The 20,162-nt window shown below is 37.9% G+C and overlaps 1 protein-coding gene across 4 annotated transcripts in view; it reads left to right on the top strand.

The window, feature by feature from the left end:
- SFMBT1 (Scm like with four mbt domains 1) overlaps nucleotides 1–20,162 on the top strand; it is a 143,231-nt gene that overhangs the window by 70,999 nt on the left and 52,070 nt on the right. For 2 of the 4 annotated variants that reach the window (XM_021671636.2, XM_021671637.2), the window contains 2 exons: nucleotides 6,054–6,204; nucleotides 16,889–16,983. In XM_021671636.2, the coding sequence (XP_021527311.2) occupies nucleotides 6,177–6,204; nucleotides 16,889–16,983 (123 nt within the window). In that variant the 5' untranslated portion in view covers nucleotides 6,054–6,176. Of the gene's footprint in view, nucleotides 1–6,053; nucleotides 6,205–11,961; nucleotides 12,009–16,888; nucleotides 16,984–20,162 lie in introns of all 4 variants that reach the window. The other 2 variants (XM_064367203.1, XM_021671640.2) reach the window with 2 other exon arrangements.

The following is a 20,162-nucleotide window of genomic DNA, read 5'->3' as shown; positions in this document are numbered from 1 at the left end:
TTTTTTTTTTTTGGATACACAGTCTTGCTCTGTCACCCAGGCTGGAGTGCGGTGGCACTGTCTTGGCTCACTGCAGCCTCTGCCATGGGTTCGAGCAATTTCCCCACTTCAGCCTCTTGAATAGCTGGGATTACAAGCATGCGCCACCACGCTCAGCTATTTTTCTTTTTTTTTTTACTTTTTGTATTGACAGGGTCTTGCCATATTGCTCAGGCTTGTCTTAAACTCCTGAGCTCCAGTGATTCGCCACCTTGGTTTCCCAAAGTGTTGGAATTACAGGCATGAGCCATTGTGCCTGGCCTCAGATTTAATTTATAATAAATGAGTGGCTATGATTTTTCTCTCAGAATTGAACTAAAACCTTGACTTTATCATACTTTATTTTTTAATCTCTCTCTAGTCAGACATGTAGCAGTGGGTTAAAACAATAAAAATGACACAACAAACAACTTAATGAAACAATGGAAGATTTCTGCCCCTAAGTTGTACTGGCATTTGACAGATGGAAAGACGACGTTTAATTTAGATAGTCAAATAAAATGTGTAGTGACATTTGACTATAATGAAGAATGAGAAGCTGACAGAAAGCTACACCTGTTGGGGAACGGGAACAGAAAATATAAGTTGACTCCACCACTAACTGCACTGTCAAGGTCAGAGTTAACCTTGCAGCTCTGCTGAAAATGGAGCGTCTGATTTGCTGAATTGTTGCAATTACTGTATTTAACAGCATACTTGAAATTATTGCTGGACTTATACTTGTTGAGTTGAGGGATAAGTGTACAAATTCAAATATTTCAGTAGGAATTTTCTTGCTAACTGCCTGGTATTTATTGAACTAAAGTATTTTTTACAACCACCGTATCAGTGATCTTTAGAACCACACTGAGGTCCTGTCCTTCCTAAGCCCTTTAAAGGTTACTTATGTCAGACATGTTAAATCATTTGGCTGAGGATACTTCCCACAGAAATCTCTCTTGCATTATTGCAACTTCCCCATGGAATCACTTGTCTTACTCAGTGTTTATCTTTGCCTTGAAAACAAAGGGCATTAACATGAAGTGAGGTTACTACTACTAGGCTTAGAGTGTGGACTGTATGTGTAATCTAAAACAAGATGGGAAGGCTGAGGCAGGTGGATCACTTGAGGTCAGGGGTTCAAGACCAACCTGGCCACATGGTTAAACCCCGGGGTCTTTACTAAAAATACAAAAATTAGCCGGGCATGGTCGCTCACGCCTGTAATCCCAGCTACTCGGGAGGCTGAGGCAGGAGAATTGCTTGAACCTGGGAGGCAGAGGTTGCAGTGAGCCGAGATTGTACCACTGTACTCCAGCCTGGGCAACAGAGCGAGACTCTGTCTAAAAAAAAATCCACCAAGATGGGAGGGGAAATTTTTGTATAACATATTTGTTGTTCAGATGACTTTTATGTCTTTTTAAAAAATCTGTTAAAATTCCATGGTAGTTTTATATTATATTGATGAACCACTTAAAAATGAAATAGTTGAGGCAGCAAACCACATTGCCATATATGTACCTATGAAACAATTCCTGCATGATCTGTACATGTACCCCAGAACCTAAAGTACAATAATAAAAAAAATGAAGTAGCTATTCATTTTGATTTTTACGCCCAGGTTTAGCTGTTAGTTTTTTTAAGTATTTGTCTTGAGAGCTTATTTTTTCTAGTTAGCTTTGCCTTTTCAATTTTTATTTCTGTTTCTTGGAAGTGTTTAAAATTTCTCCAAGCTTCAGTATATTTTCTTAGAACCTCCTCCAAATATCTAGGCACCTATTTAGTTCACTAAAGTATTAAATTAGATGAGTAAGATCCAGATCAGTTCATTCATGAGAATGTCTTAATTTTTGTTTATTTATTTTTGAGACAGGGTCTCCCTCTCTTACATAGGCTAGAATGCAGTGGTGTGATCATTGCTCATGGTAACCTCAGACTCCTGGGCTCAAGAGATCCTTCCGTCTCAGGCTTCCAAAGCACTGGAATTACAGGGGTGAGCCATTGGGCCCAACCTTATAAGCATTTAATTTAAATGAGTCACTCTGTTTTTTTTTTTTTGAGACGGAGTCTCCCTCTGTTGCCCAGGCTGGAGTGCAGTGGCACAATCTTGGCTCACTGTAGCCTTAGCCTCCCGGGCTCAAGCAATTCTCTTCTCAGCCTCCCAAGTAGTTGGGATTACAGGCGCCCGCCACCACACCTGGCTAATTTGTGTGCATGTGTGTTTTTAGTAGAGATGGGGTTTTACCATGTTGGCCAGGTTGGTCTCAAACTCCTGACCTCAATCCGTCCGCCTGCATCAGCCTCTCAAAGTGTTGGGATTACAGGCATGAACCACTGCACCAGGCCTTAAATGAGTAATTCTTAGTGTGTTCTGTTCACCACAGGAGGGGTGATAATACCAAAATAAGTGATAAAATAAATGATGACAGTAAAATAATTTAATATGAACAGTAAATAAAGGAAAATAAAATTAAAATTTTGTATACAAGCTCCTGGATATTTTACCATTTTTTTTCTTTACTGTGTAAAAAGACAACATAGGCTAACAATAAAGAGAGAGTATTAACAGATACTCCACAGCAGAAGACTTCACAGTCTATTTCTTATGATCCTATTAAGATGATGAACTGACTGCTCATTGGCTAAAATCTAAATGATGATGTAAGGTTGAAAAAATGTCACAGCCTTAGCTTTCTGCTACATGAGACTTGCATCTCTCATACTTCATGGTTTTTGGCTTTTGAAGCTTCATTAATTATCATTTTTGTACTTTGTGGCTCTCTGCACAAAATAAACATGTTCCAAGAGTTTATGAACATAAACAGTAGATGAACATCTTCAAAGCCTAGTGACCCAACCATTATTTATTTAGGACTGACTTGTTCTGTCAAAACCATGTTGAAGACTTTATATGTGGAGATTATCCACAAAATTAGAGCCATAGGAACTTGAACTTGTCAACAACCTGCTTAAAACAGTGCCCCAGCACATAGGCAGTCCTCAGTAAATATTAACTGCTGTTATCCCTTCTCTTCCTGTTCGATCGTTTGTCTGCCACTTACTTTGTTGGTTCGCATGCTCCAGCCACAACAGCCTTCAGGTCCTTCCCACCGTAGAGCCTTGGTATATGCTGTTCTTGGTGCTTGGAATAGTCCTCTCTTTCTCCCCGTTTTGCCTAGCTGCTGTATCATTTTCTCAGGGACCTTGTCAATGACCTATCATGTTAGGTTAGACCTGCTTTTATATTCTGTCTTATCACCCAGTACTTTTACTTCATAGCAATTTAAACGATTTTTTAATTATTGGCTGAATTTATCTCCCTCCAGTTGGAAATAAGCTCCATGAAAGCAGGAACCATGTCTCTCTTGATTGCTTTACCCCATCCCCGAGAATAGTGGTTGGTAAGGAGCTGGTGTTTGATAAGTATGTGGGGAATGAATACATTAATAGGTGGAGTGATACAGTTTGAATGTTTTGGGCTTGGGGTAGAAACGTAAATTGAGGGAATAGAGCACATTTAGAAACCTTTAATAGCACTCTCAAATTTCAATTTGATTGTTCCCATCCTTGAAAGTGTGGGTTTCAGTGCTTATATTCTGTGATATGATTTGGGATAACTGGCATTTATCTCAAGTGGGATATCCACAATTTTAATAGTTACTAAAAACTTTTTCTATCCTCATTATGCAATGAAAATTTAAAATCTGAAAAAGATCTTTATTCATTTTACAGATAAAAAATTGACATAATATGGTAATGTATCATGATTGCTTAGCTAGTTATCAGTAGAGGGGGCACTATAACCTAGGTTTCCTTACCCCCCCCCACCTTTTTTTTTTGAGACAGGGTTTCACTCCCATTGCCCAGGTTGGAGTGCAGTGGCATAATCTTGGCTCACTGCAGCCTCAGCCTCCTGGGCTCAAGCATTCTCCTGCCTCAACCACCCAAGTAGCTGGGACTACAGGCATGCACTACCACAGCCGGCTAATTTATATATATATATTTTTGAGACAAGGTTTTGCTGTGTTGCCCAGGCTGGTCTTGAACTCCAGGGCTCAAGTGATCTGCCTGCCTTGGTTTTCCAAAGTGCTAGGGTTACAGGTATGAGCCACATGCCTTGCCATCCCTACCCATTTTAAGGTATTGTCCTTTAGGTAGCTGATACCTTTTCAGGTATATAAAAGTGATATAAGGATGTGTTAAAATCTAAGTTTTTGACTGGGTGTGGTGGCTCACATGTGTAATCCCAGCACTGTGGGAGGCCGAGGCAGGCAGATCACCTGAAGTTGGGAGTTTAAGACCAGCCTGGCCAACATGATGAAATCCTGTCTCTACTAAAAATACAAAAATTAGCTGGGTGTGGTGGCAGGTGCCTGTAATCCTAGCTACTCAGGAGGCTGAGGCAGGAGAATCATTTGAACTCAGGAGGCGGAAGTTGCAGTGAGCCAAGATCGTGCCTGCACTCCAGCCTGGGGGACAAGAGCAAGACTTCATCTCAAAAAAAAATTAATTAATTAATTAACTAATTAAAATAAAATCCAAGCTTTTTCTTTGTGATTAAAGTTGCTTATGAGAATCATTTACTGGGGGCTCTAATATATACTCAAAACTTTTGAGAGGTATAGAATTGCTTGATCCTGCAGGATATCAGCCTTGAAGCTGTGCTGTTAAGTACGCATTCCAATTCTGTAGTTTTCTGTATTGTCGCTCTTGCAGTTAGTTCATGCCATGCTTTCCTGTACCAGCTCTTTTCTCCCTTTCGTTTATTCTTTCTAATGTATTAGGCACATATTAAGATAATATCTTAGATTATTTTACATGTATGTAAAGCAAGAATAAATAGATTCATCCATACTGCAACAGGGATGAACCTCAAAAACATGATAAGTGAAAGAAAGCCAAATCTGAAAGACCACATATCAATTGGTTTCATTTATGTGAAATGTTCAGGAAACGCAAAATCTGTAGAGATAGAAATCAGATGAGTGGTTGCTTGAGCTTAGGGTTGGAATGGGAAGGAACTGCAAGTGGGCATGTGGCTTCTTTTCAGGATAGTAGAAATATTCTCAAATTCAGTTGTGATGATGGTTACACTTTGTACATTCACTAGAAATTATTTGTACACTTAAAATGGGAAATTTTCATATGTGAATTACATCTCAATCAAGCTTGGTATTTTTTTTTTAAATCTTTTTTTGAGACAGTGTCTGGCTCTGTCACCCAGGCTGGAGTACAGTGGTGTGATCTTGGCTCAATGCAACCTCCGTCCCCTGGACTCAAGCCATCCTCCCACCTCAGCCTCCCAAGTAGCTGAAACTACAGGCGTGTGCCACCATGCCCAGCTAGTTTTTGTATTTTTAGTACAGATGAGGCTTTGCCATGTTGCCCAGGCTGGTCTTAAACTCCTGGACTCAAAGCAGTCTTCCCACCTCAGCCTTCCAGAGTGCTGGGATTGCAGGTGTGAGCCACTGCATCCAGCCCTAGAGCTGTTTTTTTCCAAAAAAGAATAAACAGGTTCAAAGCTTATTTTGGAGGAATTATCTTTATAATTGTAGGTTAATACGGTTCATATTTATGCTTCTGCATAATCTAGATAAATGAAATGAAAAATTAGATGAAGTAACATATTGTATCCTGAATCATATTTGTTGGGTAAGACAGCATTGAAAGCCAACTCCCCACTCCCCTTAGGAAACAGTTAGGAATTGGAGTTTTGTGGTAGGAATCATGGTGCTAAGTATGGTAATGTAAATTTAAAGGGTAATGATTCATGTATGTCTTAGGTTATTGTGAGTTTTAGATTTGTTATCAAGATCTCGATAGCGTGTACTTTCTACACATACACAGATGTACATGCGCCCACAAATACACATACAGACTCTTCAAAATTAGGAAAGGTGTCAATTTTTTCCTCCAATCCCATCTATTCTGCCAGTGTTTTTGTCTTATCTCTCAACTAGTGGAGTGCCATGTTTTATGAGCAAGTAAACACACTTGGGCTTCAGGCTGTTTATGTGTTATTTTTCATTTTTCAGCACTTTCATTTGGACCCTTGGATACGCATTGAACAGATTGAAACCTGCAAGTAATCTTCAGATCTTAGCAGAACCATAGGCCTTTCCTTTGTGTTGGGAGGATATAGCCTATATGTTGTGGAAATGAACGGGGAGCAGCAGCTTGATGCAGGTATTGGTTTTATTCTCAGAATTTATTCTCTAGGATGCACAATTATATTACTTGCCTGTGTTACATTGTCTTGACTTACCTCTCTACCACTGAACTGGAAGTTCTTTGAAGTTGTGGGTTGTTTTTCATTGCCATCTTCTGTACCTGTCAGAGAACCTGGCACTAGGGAGTTACTAATAATGTTTGCTGAAAAAATAAGAAACTGTTATGAACAGACTCCTTTTTTAAAATAGCATTAAAATTTTGATGATTACTTTCTAGTTATTTTGAAACAATTAAGCATTCACAGGAGTTTGCAAAGATAGAACTTATAGATTTCATGTTCCTTTCACCTAGTTTCTCTCATTAGTTACTATAATATGATATAAAACTGAGGAAATTGATAATCATATAAAGAATGTGTAATTCTGTGTCATTTTATCACATATGTAGATTCCTGGAACCATCCACTCAGTCAAGATACAGAACTATTCCATCACCACAAAGAGCTCCCACACCTATCTCTGTACTATCCCTAATCCCAGGCAACTGTAAATCTGTTCTCCATCTCTCTAATTTTGTCATTTAAAGAATGTTACATAAATAGAGTAACACAGTACATGGCTTTTTGAGATGGGCTTTTTTCTTTCAAAATAATGCCATTGAGATCCATCCAAGCTCTGCACACGTTGACAGTTTGTTCCTTTTTATTGTGGAGTGGTATTCATGAATGTACTACGGTTTGGTTAACCATTCATCTGTTGTAGTACATTTTGGTTGTTTCCAGTTTGGCTGTTACAAACAAGTGATTGCTATCAACAATTATGTATATAATACTTTATTTTTCTGGGGTACATACCCAGCAGCACAATCACTAGATCATATTTAGTAAACTGCAGAATTATGCTCCAGAGTGGCTGTGCCATTTTACATTCTCTCCAGCAGTATATGAGAGATCTAGTTTCTCCACATCCTCACTATTATCTGGTGTCGTCATTACTTTTGTTTAAGCCATTCTGATAGGTGGATAGTGACAGCTCATCATGGTGTTAATTTGTACCTCCCTAATGGCCACCAGTGATATTGAACATCTTTACATGTTCCTATTTGGCATCTCTATATCCTCTTCAGTGAAATATCTCTTCATGTCTTTGGCTCATTCTTAATTGGTTTATTTTTAATTAATAAGGATTGTGAGTTTTTTGGTTTTTTTGGTTTGTTTTTCAAAAAGCTTTATTGAAGCATGATTTTTTTTTGAGATGCAATACACATACCATAAAATCAACCCTTTTAGAGTACATAATTCAGAGAGTTAGTCTGTTCACAAAGTTGTCTAACCATCACTGCTATCTAATTCCAGAACATTCCATCACCCCCAACAACATACCATTAGCCGTTGTTTCCTGTTCCCCCCACACTCTGGCATTCATAATCTACTTTCTGTCTCTATGGATTTACCTGTTCATGCTTTCTTTTATTAACGTTTACTTGGTTTATCTTTTTCATCCTTTTCTTTTCAACATGCCTGTATCATTATATTTGAAATAAGGTTCTTGAAACAGCATATAGTCATTTTTAAAAATTCTGGCCTTACAAGATATGTGTATACTATTTATACTTAATGTAATTATTGATATGTTTTGGTTCAAGTCTGCCTTTTTTGCTTTATTTTTTCTGTTTTTGTTTGTTTGTTTCTCTAGAGCAGTGAGAGTTCTTTCAGACTGGTTCCTGTGTTCTTTTCTTCCCCTGTGCTTTGCTGTGGGTTACTTGAACTTTTTTTTTAGAATTTTGATTTGTAGTGTTTTTGAGTATATCCTTTTGTAACACTTATTAGTGATGACTTTAGGTATTACATTACATATATATATATATAACTTATCACAATCGTCATTTTATTACTTTGAGTGAAGTATAGAAACCTTATGTACTTTTGCATCTCTTTACCCTTTTTTTATTTATAATTGCTTTAAATATTTTCTCTACATATTTGAGAACCACATCAGACATGCTTAACATTTTTGCTTAAACTGTCAAACATATAATTCAGAACATTTAAGAGAAGGAAAATTGTATTTTTCAATATTTTTACTCTTTCTGTTGTCATTTATTCTTTCCTGATTTTCCAAGTTTCTTTTGTCATTTCATTTCTATTTAGAGAATTTTCTTTAGTCATTTTTTTTAGAGGAGGTCTACTAATAACAGATTGTCTTTGTTTCCTTTCATCTGAGAATGTGTTGATTTCCCCATTTGTTATTGAGGGATATTTTTGCTGGATATAGAATCCTGGGTTGAAAGTTCATTTCTCTCAGCTCTCAAAAAATATTTTACTACTTCTTTCTGGACTCCATAGTTTCTGATGAGAAGTCTGCTGTCATTGGACACTCCCCACCACCAACTCGCTGCTTTAAGAGAGATTTCTCTTTTGTTAATTTTAAGATTTTTTTTTCTTTTTAGTTTTCAGAAGTTTGAGCCTAATGTATCTTTTTATGGATTTCCTGGGGTTTATCTTGTTGGGGTTTACTTAGCTTCTTGAGTTTATAGACTTAATATCTTTTGACAGGTTTAGAAAATTTTTAGCCATTGTTTCTTCAAATACTTTTTCAGTTGTCATTTCTTCTTTTTCTGGAACTTTGATAAAACTAACATTAGAGCTTCTCTTATTGTCGCACAGGTCCCTCAGACCCTCTTCATTTTTTAAAAATGTTTTCTCTCTGTTGTTTAGATTGCGTATTTTCTGTTGTTTTGTCTTCCATTTTACTCATTCTTTCTTGTCTGCTTCATTTTGCTGTTGAACTTACCCATAGAGTTTTTTTTTTAATTGGATTATTTTCGGTTCTAAAATTTTCTTTTTGAGCTGGAGAAGGAAGAGGGAAGATAATGGCCCCAACTTAAAGTGTTAAATTTCACTCTTCTAACTGAGGTTTAGTGGCTTATCTTGAATAGATGCTTTCTGTTTCTTCTGTGCCTTTGGTTGATTTTAGAACTTTGAAATGATTGATTTTCATTGGTTAGCCTGTCTTTTGGTTCTTTTATGGGAGAGTGGGTTCACTGAGGTAATCATTCTCCCGTTTCAGAAGTTGATTTTTCTTTTGTTTTAAATATTATTAACTCATGTATTCAAGTACATATATGTATATATATACATTTGATGAGTTTGAATTCATTGCTGTAATCATTCATTTGATGATCAAATTCTAGAGCAGCAAGAGTTCTGTCAGACTGGTTTCTGTGCTCTTCTGAAGTGATGTATCTTTGATACAGTTAGTCCTTGCCTTCTGGACCAGTAAGATTCCTAGGTACCTCCTGAACATAACCTGCCCCAAACTTGCAATCTGCTGTTTCTCTGAGGAGCTTTTTTTTCTTTAAAGTAGGTATGGTATTTAGAGATCACAATCTGGGTGCTGGAGTGCTAATTTGATACTAGGTTGTCATTTATTCTAGGACTTACTTATAGACATAGTCAGAAAATACATATTTAAACTTATTTTTTATGTTTTAGAGACAAAATTTTGCTGTCACCCAGGCTGGAGTGCAGTGGCACGATGAGAGCTCATTGCAGCCTCAGACTCCTGTGTTTAAGTGATCCTCCCACCTCAGCCTCCCAAGTGGCTGGGACCACAGGCACATGCCACAATGCCCAGCAGTTTTTTATTTTTGTAGCGATGGGGTCTTGCTATGTTGCCCAGGCTGGTCTTAAACTCCTGGCCTCAAGTGATTTTCCTGCCTCAGCCTCCCAAAATGCTAGAATTTACAGGTGTGAGCCACCATGCCCTGCCATGGAAATACATATCTTTTGAAGAGTAAAGAAAATAATGGTTTTACATTGATATTTACAATAGAAATTTAAAATTACAGGGTTTTAGCTGGGCACAGTGGCATGCACCTGTAGTCCTAGCAACTCGGGAAGCTGAGATGCTTGAGCCTAGGAGTTCAAGGCCAGGTGGGACAGCATAGTGAAACTCCATCTCAAAAACAACAACAATAACAAACCAAAAAAAAAAAAGAAAAAAACAGGGTTACAAGGTTTTTTCTTCTTTGATTTTATGCTTATGTATCTTTCCTTTTAGAAATGTCTTATTTGCTAATGATGGTAATATTTTTACTTCTTTGTTTTTATTCTATAAAAGTTCTCTAATTATTTTAAAATAATAATACCAACATTTCATATATCAACCGCAGTGTGCAGTTTAAGATTTCTTTATAGTTTTTGCTTTTAAGTATATTCCACTGGTGTTTACAGTCACAGTATTGTATTTTATTATGACTTAGGCCGGGCCCGGTGGCTCACACCTGTAATCCAGTACTTTGGGAGGCAGAGGCAGGAGGATCACTTGAGCCCAGGAGTTGAAGACCAGTCTGGGCAACATAGGGAGACTCTGTCTCTACCAAAAAAAAAAAATTAACCAGTCACAGTGGCATGTGCCTGTAGTCGCAGGCACTTGGGAGTCTGAGGTGAAAAGATTGCTTGAGCCAGGGTGATTGAGGCTTCAGAAAGCTTTGATTGCACCACTCCACTCCGGGGTAACAGAGAGCAGGAGCCTATCTCAAAAACAAAAATAAATAATATTACTTAAAGGAATCCTATTTTCTTGTGGTTTTCCCACCAACAGTTAGCTCATGTGTTTCAGTTCATTTGCAATTTATAGAATTTTTTATTTTGATTTAATTGTTTCTAATTTGTATAACGAGTCTGCATCCTTCTAAAGTCAAAATTGGCTGGGCGGTGGCTCACCAGGTGGTGGCTCATGCCTGTAATCCCAGCAGTTTGGGAGGGTGAGGTGGGCACACCACCTGAGGCCAGGAGTTTGAGACCAACCTGGCCAACATGGTAAAACCCATCTCTACTAAAAATACAAAAATTAGCCATGTGTGGTTGTATGCACCTGTAATCCCAGCTACTGGGGAGACTGAGCATGGAGAATCACTTGTACCCAGGAGGTGCAGGTTGCAGTGAGCTGAGATTGCGCCATTGCACTTCAGCCTGGGTGACAGAGTGAAACTCCCTCTCAAAAATAAATAAATAAGTAAATAAATAGAGTCAAAATTATATAACAAGCCTCATACTTCAACCTGATATTACTCATTTTTTCTCTTTTTTCACATACATAACCAGTTTTATTACTTTTTATTCTCCTATTGTTCATTTAAAAAATATAAACAAATATGTGTGAGTATATACACATATATACTCATATTTCTCTCTCCTTTTTTTTTTTTCCTTTAAAAAAGGAGTCTCGCTGTGTCATCCAGGCTGGAGTGCAGTGGCACAATCTTGGCTCACTGCAACCTCTGCCTTCGGGTTCAAGTGATTCTCATGCCTCAGCCTCCTGATTAGCTGGAATTACAGACACACACCACCAGGCACCAGGCTAATTTTTGTATTTTTAGTAGAGATGAGGTTTCACCATGTTGGGCAGGCTGATCTCGAACTCCTGGCCTCATTTGATCCACCCACCTTGGCCTCCCAAAGTGCTAGGATTATAGGTGTGAGTCAGTGTGCCTGGCCTCTTTCCCATCTTATACAAAAAGTGGGGATTAAAAAAAAATAATAATGTTTTGTAGTGTGGTTTCTCTTAACAGTATATTTTGGAGATTATTCCACATCAGTATATAGAGATTGTTCTCATTGCTTTTTATAGCAACCAGTACTGAATATATATACCATATTTATTCAACCATTTCCTTATTGATGGACATTAGGGTTATTTCCAGTCTTGGTATTACAAATAGTGCTGCAATGAATGGCTTTGTACATATGTCTTTTTGTATTTTTGCCAGCATATCTTTGGGATAGATTCCTAGAAGTGGGATTGCTGGATCAAAAGGTAAATACATACGTAATTTTGTTAGATATTGCCAAGTTTTCTTCCAAGAGGTTGTGTCACTATGCTTTACCTGTTTAACTATAGCCTCACCATAGAGTATATTGTCACACTTTGGAATTCTTTTCAATCTGATATCTCTGTCATTTTAATTTGTATTTCTCTTAAAATTTGCACATTTTTCATATATTTAAGGATTATTCATTTCTTTTTTATAAACTCTTATATATCTTGCTTATTATCTCATTGCATCATTAGTCTTGTTTCTTCTCAGCTTTGTGTGAGAGATTTTAGTTGAGTGATTCATCATTTTAATTGTTATTTATTTTTTATTTTTAAATTAACATGCTATTTAAGGGCCTAGAGTCCTTGCTAAGGACCACGAATGCCCAGCCTTGTTATGTTTTAGTAATGCAAATTGACTTTCTACTGGCCTATGCTTTCAAGATGTTCTCAAAGCAGTCTTTATTGGCTTGTATTTCTAATGAAAACATTTCAAATACACTAAAACTATGGAAAAGACTATAACAAAACAGCCATGTATCTAGCATAAATACTTAATAAATGTTAATATTCAATATTTGTTTTTACTTTTTTATTGTGGTAAAATGTCCACAATGTAAAATTTACCATTTTCACCTCTTTTCATTGCCCAGGCTGGAGTGCCATGGCTATTCACAGGCACAATCATAGTGCACTACAGTCTTGAACTCCTGGGGTCAAGCAGTTCTCCTGGTTCAGCCTCCTGAGTAGCAGGGACTGCAGGCCATTTTAACAATCTTTAATTGTGTAGTTTATTGGCATTAAGTACATTCACATTGTTGTGCAATCATCACTGCCATCCCTCTCCTTAAATTTACAAATGGGAACTGTATACCCATTCAGCAATAACTCCCCATTACCCAGTTTCCTTAGCCCCTGGCACCCACCATTTACTTTTCTGTTTCTATGAATTCGACTACTCTAGGTATTTCATTTAAGTGAAATCTTATAGTATTTGTCCTTTTGTGACTACCTTATTTCTCTTAGCGTAATGTATTCAGTGTTTATCAATGTTGTACTATGTGTCAGAACTTTATTTTGGGGGGGATGTGGTCTCACTCTGTTGACCAGGCTGGAGTGCAGTGATGTGATTACTGCTCACTGTGGCCCCAATCTCCCAAGTGATCTTCCCACCTCAGCCTCTCAAGCAGCTGGGACTATGGGCACTCATCACCATACTCAGCTAATTTTTAAAAATATTTTTGTAGACATGAGATTTCCCTCTCTTTCTCAGGCTGGTCTCAAACTCCTGGGCTTAAGCTGTCCTCCCATCTTGGCTTTTCAAAGTATTGGGATTATAGGCATGAACCACTGCACCCGGCCAGAATTTCCTTTTTTAAGAAGGCTAAATAATATTCCATTGTATGTATATACCACATTCATTTTGTTATCCATTCATCTGATGACGGACACTTGGGTTGCTTCCGCCTTTTGATTATTGTGAATATTGCTCCTGTGAACATTTATGTACAAATACATAAATGTTTTTAATTCTTCTTGGGTATATACACGGACAGACAGAGATAGATAGATAGATAATATGATAATTAAAGATATTTTGCTCTACAATTTTCTGCAGTAGACCATGCCCAACCTGTTTCTTGAGTTTTTAATAATCACCATTCTGACTGGCATGAGGTGGTATCTCATTGTGGTTTTGATTTGCATTTCTTTAACGATCAGTGATGTTGAGCTTTTTTATGTTTGTTGGCTGCATAAATGTCTTCTTTTGTAAAGTGTTCATGTCCTTTGCCCACTTTTTAATGAGGTTGTTTGGGTTTTTCTTGTAAATTTGTTTAAGTTCCTTGTAGATTCTGGATATTAAACCTTTGTCAGATGTATAGATTACAAAAATGTTTTCCCATTGGTTGTTTGTTTGCTCTGATGATAGTTACTTTTGCTATGCAGAAGCTCTTTAGTTTAATTAGATCCCATTTGTCGATTTTTTTTTTGCTTTTGTTGTTTTCGTCATGAAATCTTTGTCTGTGCCTATGCCCTGAATGGCATTGCCTAGATTTTCTTCTAGGATTTTGATAGTTTTGGGTTTTGCATTTAAGTCTGTAATGCATCGTGAGTTAATTTTTGTATAAGGTGTAAGGAAGGAGTCCAGTTGCAGTTTTCTGCATAGGGCTAGTCAGTTCTTCTAGCACCATTTATTAAGTAGGGAATCCTTTACTTAGTGCTTGTTTTTGTCAGGTTTGTCAAAGATTGGATGGTTGTAGGTATGCAGTTCTGAGTTCTCTGTTCTGTTCCATTGGTCTAGGTGTCTGTTTTCATACCAGTACCAGGCTGTTTGGATTACTGTAGACTGGTAGTATAAATCAGGTAGGGTTATGCTTCCACCTTTGTTCTTTGATTGTCTTGGCTATACAGGCCCTTTTTTGGTTTCGTATGAAATTTAAAAGTTTTTTTTCTAATTCTGTGAAGAATGTCAGTGGTAGTTTAATGGGAATAGCATTGAATCTATAAATTACTTTGGGCAGCATGACCATTTTCATGATATTGATTCTTCCTGTTCGTGAGCATGGAATGTTTTTCCGTTTGTGTCCTCTCTGATTTCCTTGAGCAGTGGTTTGTAGTTCTCCTTAAAGAGGTCCTTCACTTTCCTTATTAACTGTATTCTTAGGTATTTTATTCTCTGTAGCAGTTGTGAATGGGAGTTGATTCATGATTTGGCTTTCTGCTTGTCTGTTGTTGGTGTATAGGAATGCTTGTGATTTTCACATATTGATTTTGTATCGTGAGATTTTGTGGAAGTTGCTTCTCAGCTTAAGAAGGTTTTGGGCTGAAATGATGGGATTTTCTAGATATAGGATCATATCATCTGCAAACAGAGACAGTTTGACTTCCTCTCTTCTTATTTGAATACGCTTTGTCACTTTCTCTTGCCTGATTGTCCTGGCCAGAACTTCCAGTACTACACTGAATAGGAATGGTGAGAGAGGGCATCCTTGTCTTGTGCCAGTTTTCAAGGGAAATGCCTCCAGCTTTTGTCTATTCAGTACGATATTGGCTGTGGGTTTGTCATAAATGGCTCTTATTATTTTGGGGTATGTTCCATCAATACCTAGTTTATTGAGAGTTTTAAACATGAAGGGATGTTGAATTTTATAAGGCTTTTCTGTGTTATTGAGATAATCATGTGGTTTTTGTCTTTAGTTCTGTTTATGTGATGAATTATGTATATTGATTTGGGTATGTTGAACCAGCCTTGCATTTCAGAGATGAAGCCTACTTAATTGTGGTGGATGAGCTTTCTGATGTGCTGCTGGATTATGTTTTCCAGTATTTTATTGAGGATTTTTGCATCGATGTTGATTAGGGATATTGGCCTGAAGTTTTCTTTTTTTGTTGTTTCTCTGACAGGTTTTGGTATCAGGATGATGCTGGCTTCACAAAATGAGTTAGGAAGGAGTCCCTTGTTTTCAGCTTTTTGCAGTAGTTTCAGAAGAAATGGTACCAGCTCTTCTTTGTACCTCTGGTAGAAATCAGCTGTGAATCCATCTGGTCCTGGGCTTTTTTTGGTTGGTAGGCTATTTATTACTGCCTCAATTTCAGGACTCATTATTGGTCTGTTCAGTGATTCAACTTCTTCCTGGTTCAGTCTTGGGAGGGTGTATGTATCCAGGAATCTATCCATTTCTTCTAAATTTTCTAGTTTATTTGCATGAAGGTTATTTATAGTATTCTCTGATGGTTGTTTGTATTTCTGTGGGGTCAGTGGTGATATGCCTTTATCATTTTTTTATTGTGTCTATTTGATTCTTCTCTTCTTTCTTCTTTATTAGTCTAGTTAGTGGTCTCTCTATTTTATTATTTATTTATTTATTTTAAGACAGAGTCTCACTTCGTCACTCAGGCTGGAGTGCAGTGGCATGATATTGGCTCACTGCAACCTCCACCTCCTGGGTTCAAGAGAGTCTCCTGCCTCAGCCTTCTGGGAAGCTGGGATTACAGGCATGTGCCACCGTGTCTGGCTAATTTCTATATTTTCAGTAGAGACAAGGTTTCACCATGTTGGCCAGGCTGGTGTCGAACTCCTGACCTCAAGTGATCTGACCACATCGGCCTCCCAAAGTGCTGGGATTACAGGTATTTCATTAATTCTTTTAAAAAAACAGCTCTTGTATTTGTTGGATTTTTTTGAAGGGTTTTTTGTGTCTCTGTCTCCTTCAGTTCCTCTCTGATCTTGGTTATTTCTTATCTTCTGCTAGCTTTGAGGTTTGTTTGCTCTTGGTTCTCTAGTTCGTTTAGCTGCGATGTTAGGCAATCTTTCTAGTTTTTTGATGTTGGAAATATAGTGCTATAAATTTTTCTCTTAACACTAGGATATGTTTTAAAGATGGTATCTGCAGAATTATTTTACAGATTGGATGTAAGGTATAGAGAAAAAGGGAGGGAAGCAAGGATAACGACACTTTGTTTTTGATTGAGGGAAAATACACTAGGAGCGTCTTTCACTCAGAGAGTACTAAGAAAGAATCAAGCTGAAAATTTAAGTTTGAAATGCCTATTAAGTATCTTCAATGTTTGACATTAGAATACTAAATTTCAGTCCAACATAATAGTAGTGATTTATATTCCCACCAGCTTTATATGATCCATTTGGGTGAACTCTGGATTTGGGTGCCTTTTCAGCAAGAGACAGCATGCCAAACTACTGTTGTGTGAAGGTTCATTGACAATCAGTGCACTAAGGGCACAAAAACCCTACTTAATTGTTTTGTGCAAAATCAGTTGTGAAGGAAATTCTGCAAAGTTAGGTTTATTAAGTTTATGTTTTTATACCTTGACTTTTCTTATTTGGAACTCATCTGTTTTTGTTTCATTTTTCATTCTAGATGCTGGCTCTGGTATGGAAGAGGTAGAATTAAGCTGGGAAGATTATCTAGAAGAAACAGGGTCCACAGCAGTTCCCTATGGGTCTTTTAAACATGTAAGCAATAACTATATTTGCCTTACTGGTGTTATATTCCTTTATTTCAAATCTCTGTATCATCATTAGAGAATTTAAAGCTACTTTAATTTGTGGTACTTGAAAGAATTTAAGAGCTTTTTCTTTCCTCTTGCCACCCTTAGTAAGAAAGAACCCTTGCCATATTCTAAAATCATTTTAGTTTTGTATATTTTCTGCCACTCAACGCATGATTTATCTTTTTGACTGTTCATGAATATTCCTTTATTTTTGTCAAAAAACCTTGTCATAAATTGAAGAAAATTATTTATTGCACTTTATTGCATTTATTTTGTTGCATTCATTGAAAGTAATTTCAATAGCATTATTTGCTGTCACTCTTACTCAGCAGATCGTAAGTATGACATACATACTTACATGTCATATTAGTGGCCTATTCAGGCCAGTTTTATTCCCTAACAACCCAGTTTAATGCTTTGTCAATGACAACATATTTGCCCTGTGTAATGACTTTAGAATGTAAGAAAGTACCCCAAATTTTGTTCATAATTTATATCTAGACCTAGGTTTTTTTTGGCAGGGCAGGTCAGGTTCTCACTCTGTTGCCCATCACAGCTCACTGCAGCCTCAACCCCCTGGGCTCAGGTGATCCTCCCACCTCAGCCTCTTAAGTAGCTGGGGCTACAGGTGTACACTACCACACCTAGCTAATTTTTAGTAGATACGGTGTTTCACCATGTTGCCCAAGCTGGTCTCAAACTTCTGGGCTCAAGCAATCCGTCCACCTTGGCCTCCCAAAGTGCTGGGATTACAGGTGTGAGCCACTGTGCCCGTCATAGACCTAGTTTTTACCCTAACTCCCTCTTAAAACACACAGAATAATTGATTCCAAAACTACTTATTTCATATTTGTCATAGCCTGCTTGGGCTGCCATAACAAAATATTATAGATTAGGTGGCTTAAACAACTGCCATTTATCTTCTCATAGTTCTGGAGACTGAAAGCCCAGGATTAGAGTGTGTAGCTGCTTTCTGGTGAGGGCTGTCTTTCTGGCTTGCAGATAATTGCCACCTTGCTGTGTCCTCACATGGTAGAAACAGAGAGAGCTCTCTGGTGTCTCTTCTTAAAGGACACTAATTCTGTTAGATCAGGGCTCCATCCTTACGCCCTCTAAATGTTTGCGTCCTCCCAAAATTTATATGTTGAAACCTAATCCCCATTGTGGTGGTATGAAGAGGTGGGGTTTTGGGGAGGTGATTAGGCCATAAAGGTTCTTTCTCCTGAATGGGATTAACGCCTTTATAAAAGAGGCCTGAGAGAGTTTGTTTGCTCCTTCCACCGTGTAAAGACAGCAAGAAGGCACCATCTTTGAAGCAGAAAGTGAGCCCTCACCAGATCCTGAATCTACTGGGGCCTTGATCTTGGACTTTCCAGCCTCCAGAATTGTGAACAGTAAAGTTCTATTGTTTATGCATTGTCCAGTCTAAGATATTTTGGTGTAGCAACCCAAAGGGACTAAGACAACCTTCATAAAGGGCCTGTCTCCAAACAGAGTCAGACTGGAGGTTAGGGTTTGAACATACAAATTTTGGGGTGAACAGTTCAGCCCTTAGCAGTGTTCAATAGGGCATAGTTTTTTTGTCTAGGATTTGTAAAGACACTGATGTTACATCTTTACATAAATGTCAGTTGTTTAAGCCACTCACTGTTGTTTGTGACTTGTGAGATTTGACCATATTCTTTTAGCTGTTGTCTTTATATGCCAAAGAGTCCCACTATTTTTATTTTTATTTTTTGAGAGGGAATTTCGCTCTTATTACCCAGGCTGGAGTGCAATGGCGCAATCTTGGCTCACTGCAACCTCCGTCTCCCAAGTTCAAGTGATTCTCTTGCCTCAGCCTCCCAAATAGCTGGAATTACAAGAGTATATCACCACACCCACATAATTTTTTGTGTTTAGCAGAGATGGGGTTTTACCACGTTGGTCAGGCTAGTCTCAAACTCCTGACCTCAGGTGATCTACCTGCCTTGGCCTCCCAAAGTGCTGCATTACAGGCATGAGCCACCAGGCCCAGCAAGTTCCACTATTTTTAGTTTGTCCTCATGTGAAAACTCAGTCATGTTAGCTGCCCTTTTTGATCATTCTTAGTTCATTTATATCTCTCTTAAAGTGGTGAGAATTATATATTTCAGATAAGGATTTTATTTCATATTGCACTGTTTAATCTTTTGTAATTGTTTTCAGTATTCTTTAATAACATGGAAAATCTGTTTAGTGATTATATAATACCTTTGAATTCTTGTTTTTGATGTTACTCTGTTATGTACTTACCCAAGCTTATTTATTTGTACTAATCAAATGGAGAACAAATTTTCTTAGAAAGATTCTGGTTCTAAAAATGTCATGTTAAAGAAACAGATTTCATCTCTTCCTCTTTGAATGGCAAAACAACCAGGAGAGTGAAAAACAAATGCATACTTCTTTATTGGCAAATGTAGGAAATATTTGTAAATCCGAATCATAATTAATGTATGGTGAAGGGCTGCCAAATATAGTGAAAATCAAGTATGGGTGTGGGAAGATTCTGAGATGGGATGCTTGGAGCTAGCAGATCATAGGCAAAACTGGTAGAACTCAGATCTCCAAATCAAAGGAGATGGATGTGCAGCCCAATGGCCAGAATTTTACAGGATCCAATTTGGAACATAGGAAGGAGGAATTAGAGGTTAATCAGATATCCAGGGAGAAAGGATCTCAAAGAGTGAAAAAGCCTTGCTCATGTACATTCTGGTGGAAGGAATGGCACCCACTGTGGGAAAGGCACTAAGCGTTACCTAGATGCTCTAGGACAAAAGCTTTAAACTGTTAGGGAAGGATTACAAACTCTTATTAATCCTGTGACAAAGGTACAGACCCATTTTACCCTGGGAAATAGAATAGAAGGGAAAATAAACCCTCTGTCCCTGGAAGAAGGATAGGAATAACATATTGGAGCATTACGGGTTCTCTACAGTTGAGGGACAGGTTCAATCACAGAAGTTCCCACCCTCTAGACCCAGGGACACAGAGCCTCCAAGACTGTGTCTGAATCTCAGAGAGCGCTGCCCGCTACTTGTCCCCTACCACCAAGTTAGAGTGTTGGAAAATGGCAGTCTGTTTTATGGGAGAGGCAAGAGCATGGAGAAAGATGGTCTCTGA

This window comes from Aotus nancymaae, unplaced genomic scaffold, assembly GCF_030222135.1.
Source record: "Aotus nancymaae isolate 86718 unplaced genomic scaffold, 86718_ANA_hifiasm-v0.15.2.pri h1tg000067l, whole genome shotgun sequence".
NCBI lineage: Eukaryota > Metazoa > Chordata > Mammalia > Primates > Aotidae > Aotus > Aotus nancymaae.
Note: the sequence above shows the minus strand (reverse complement) of the source record. Positions and strands in the feature narration are given on the sequence as shown.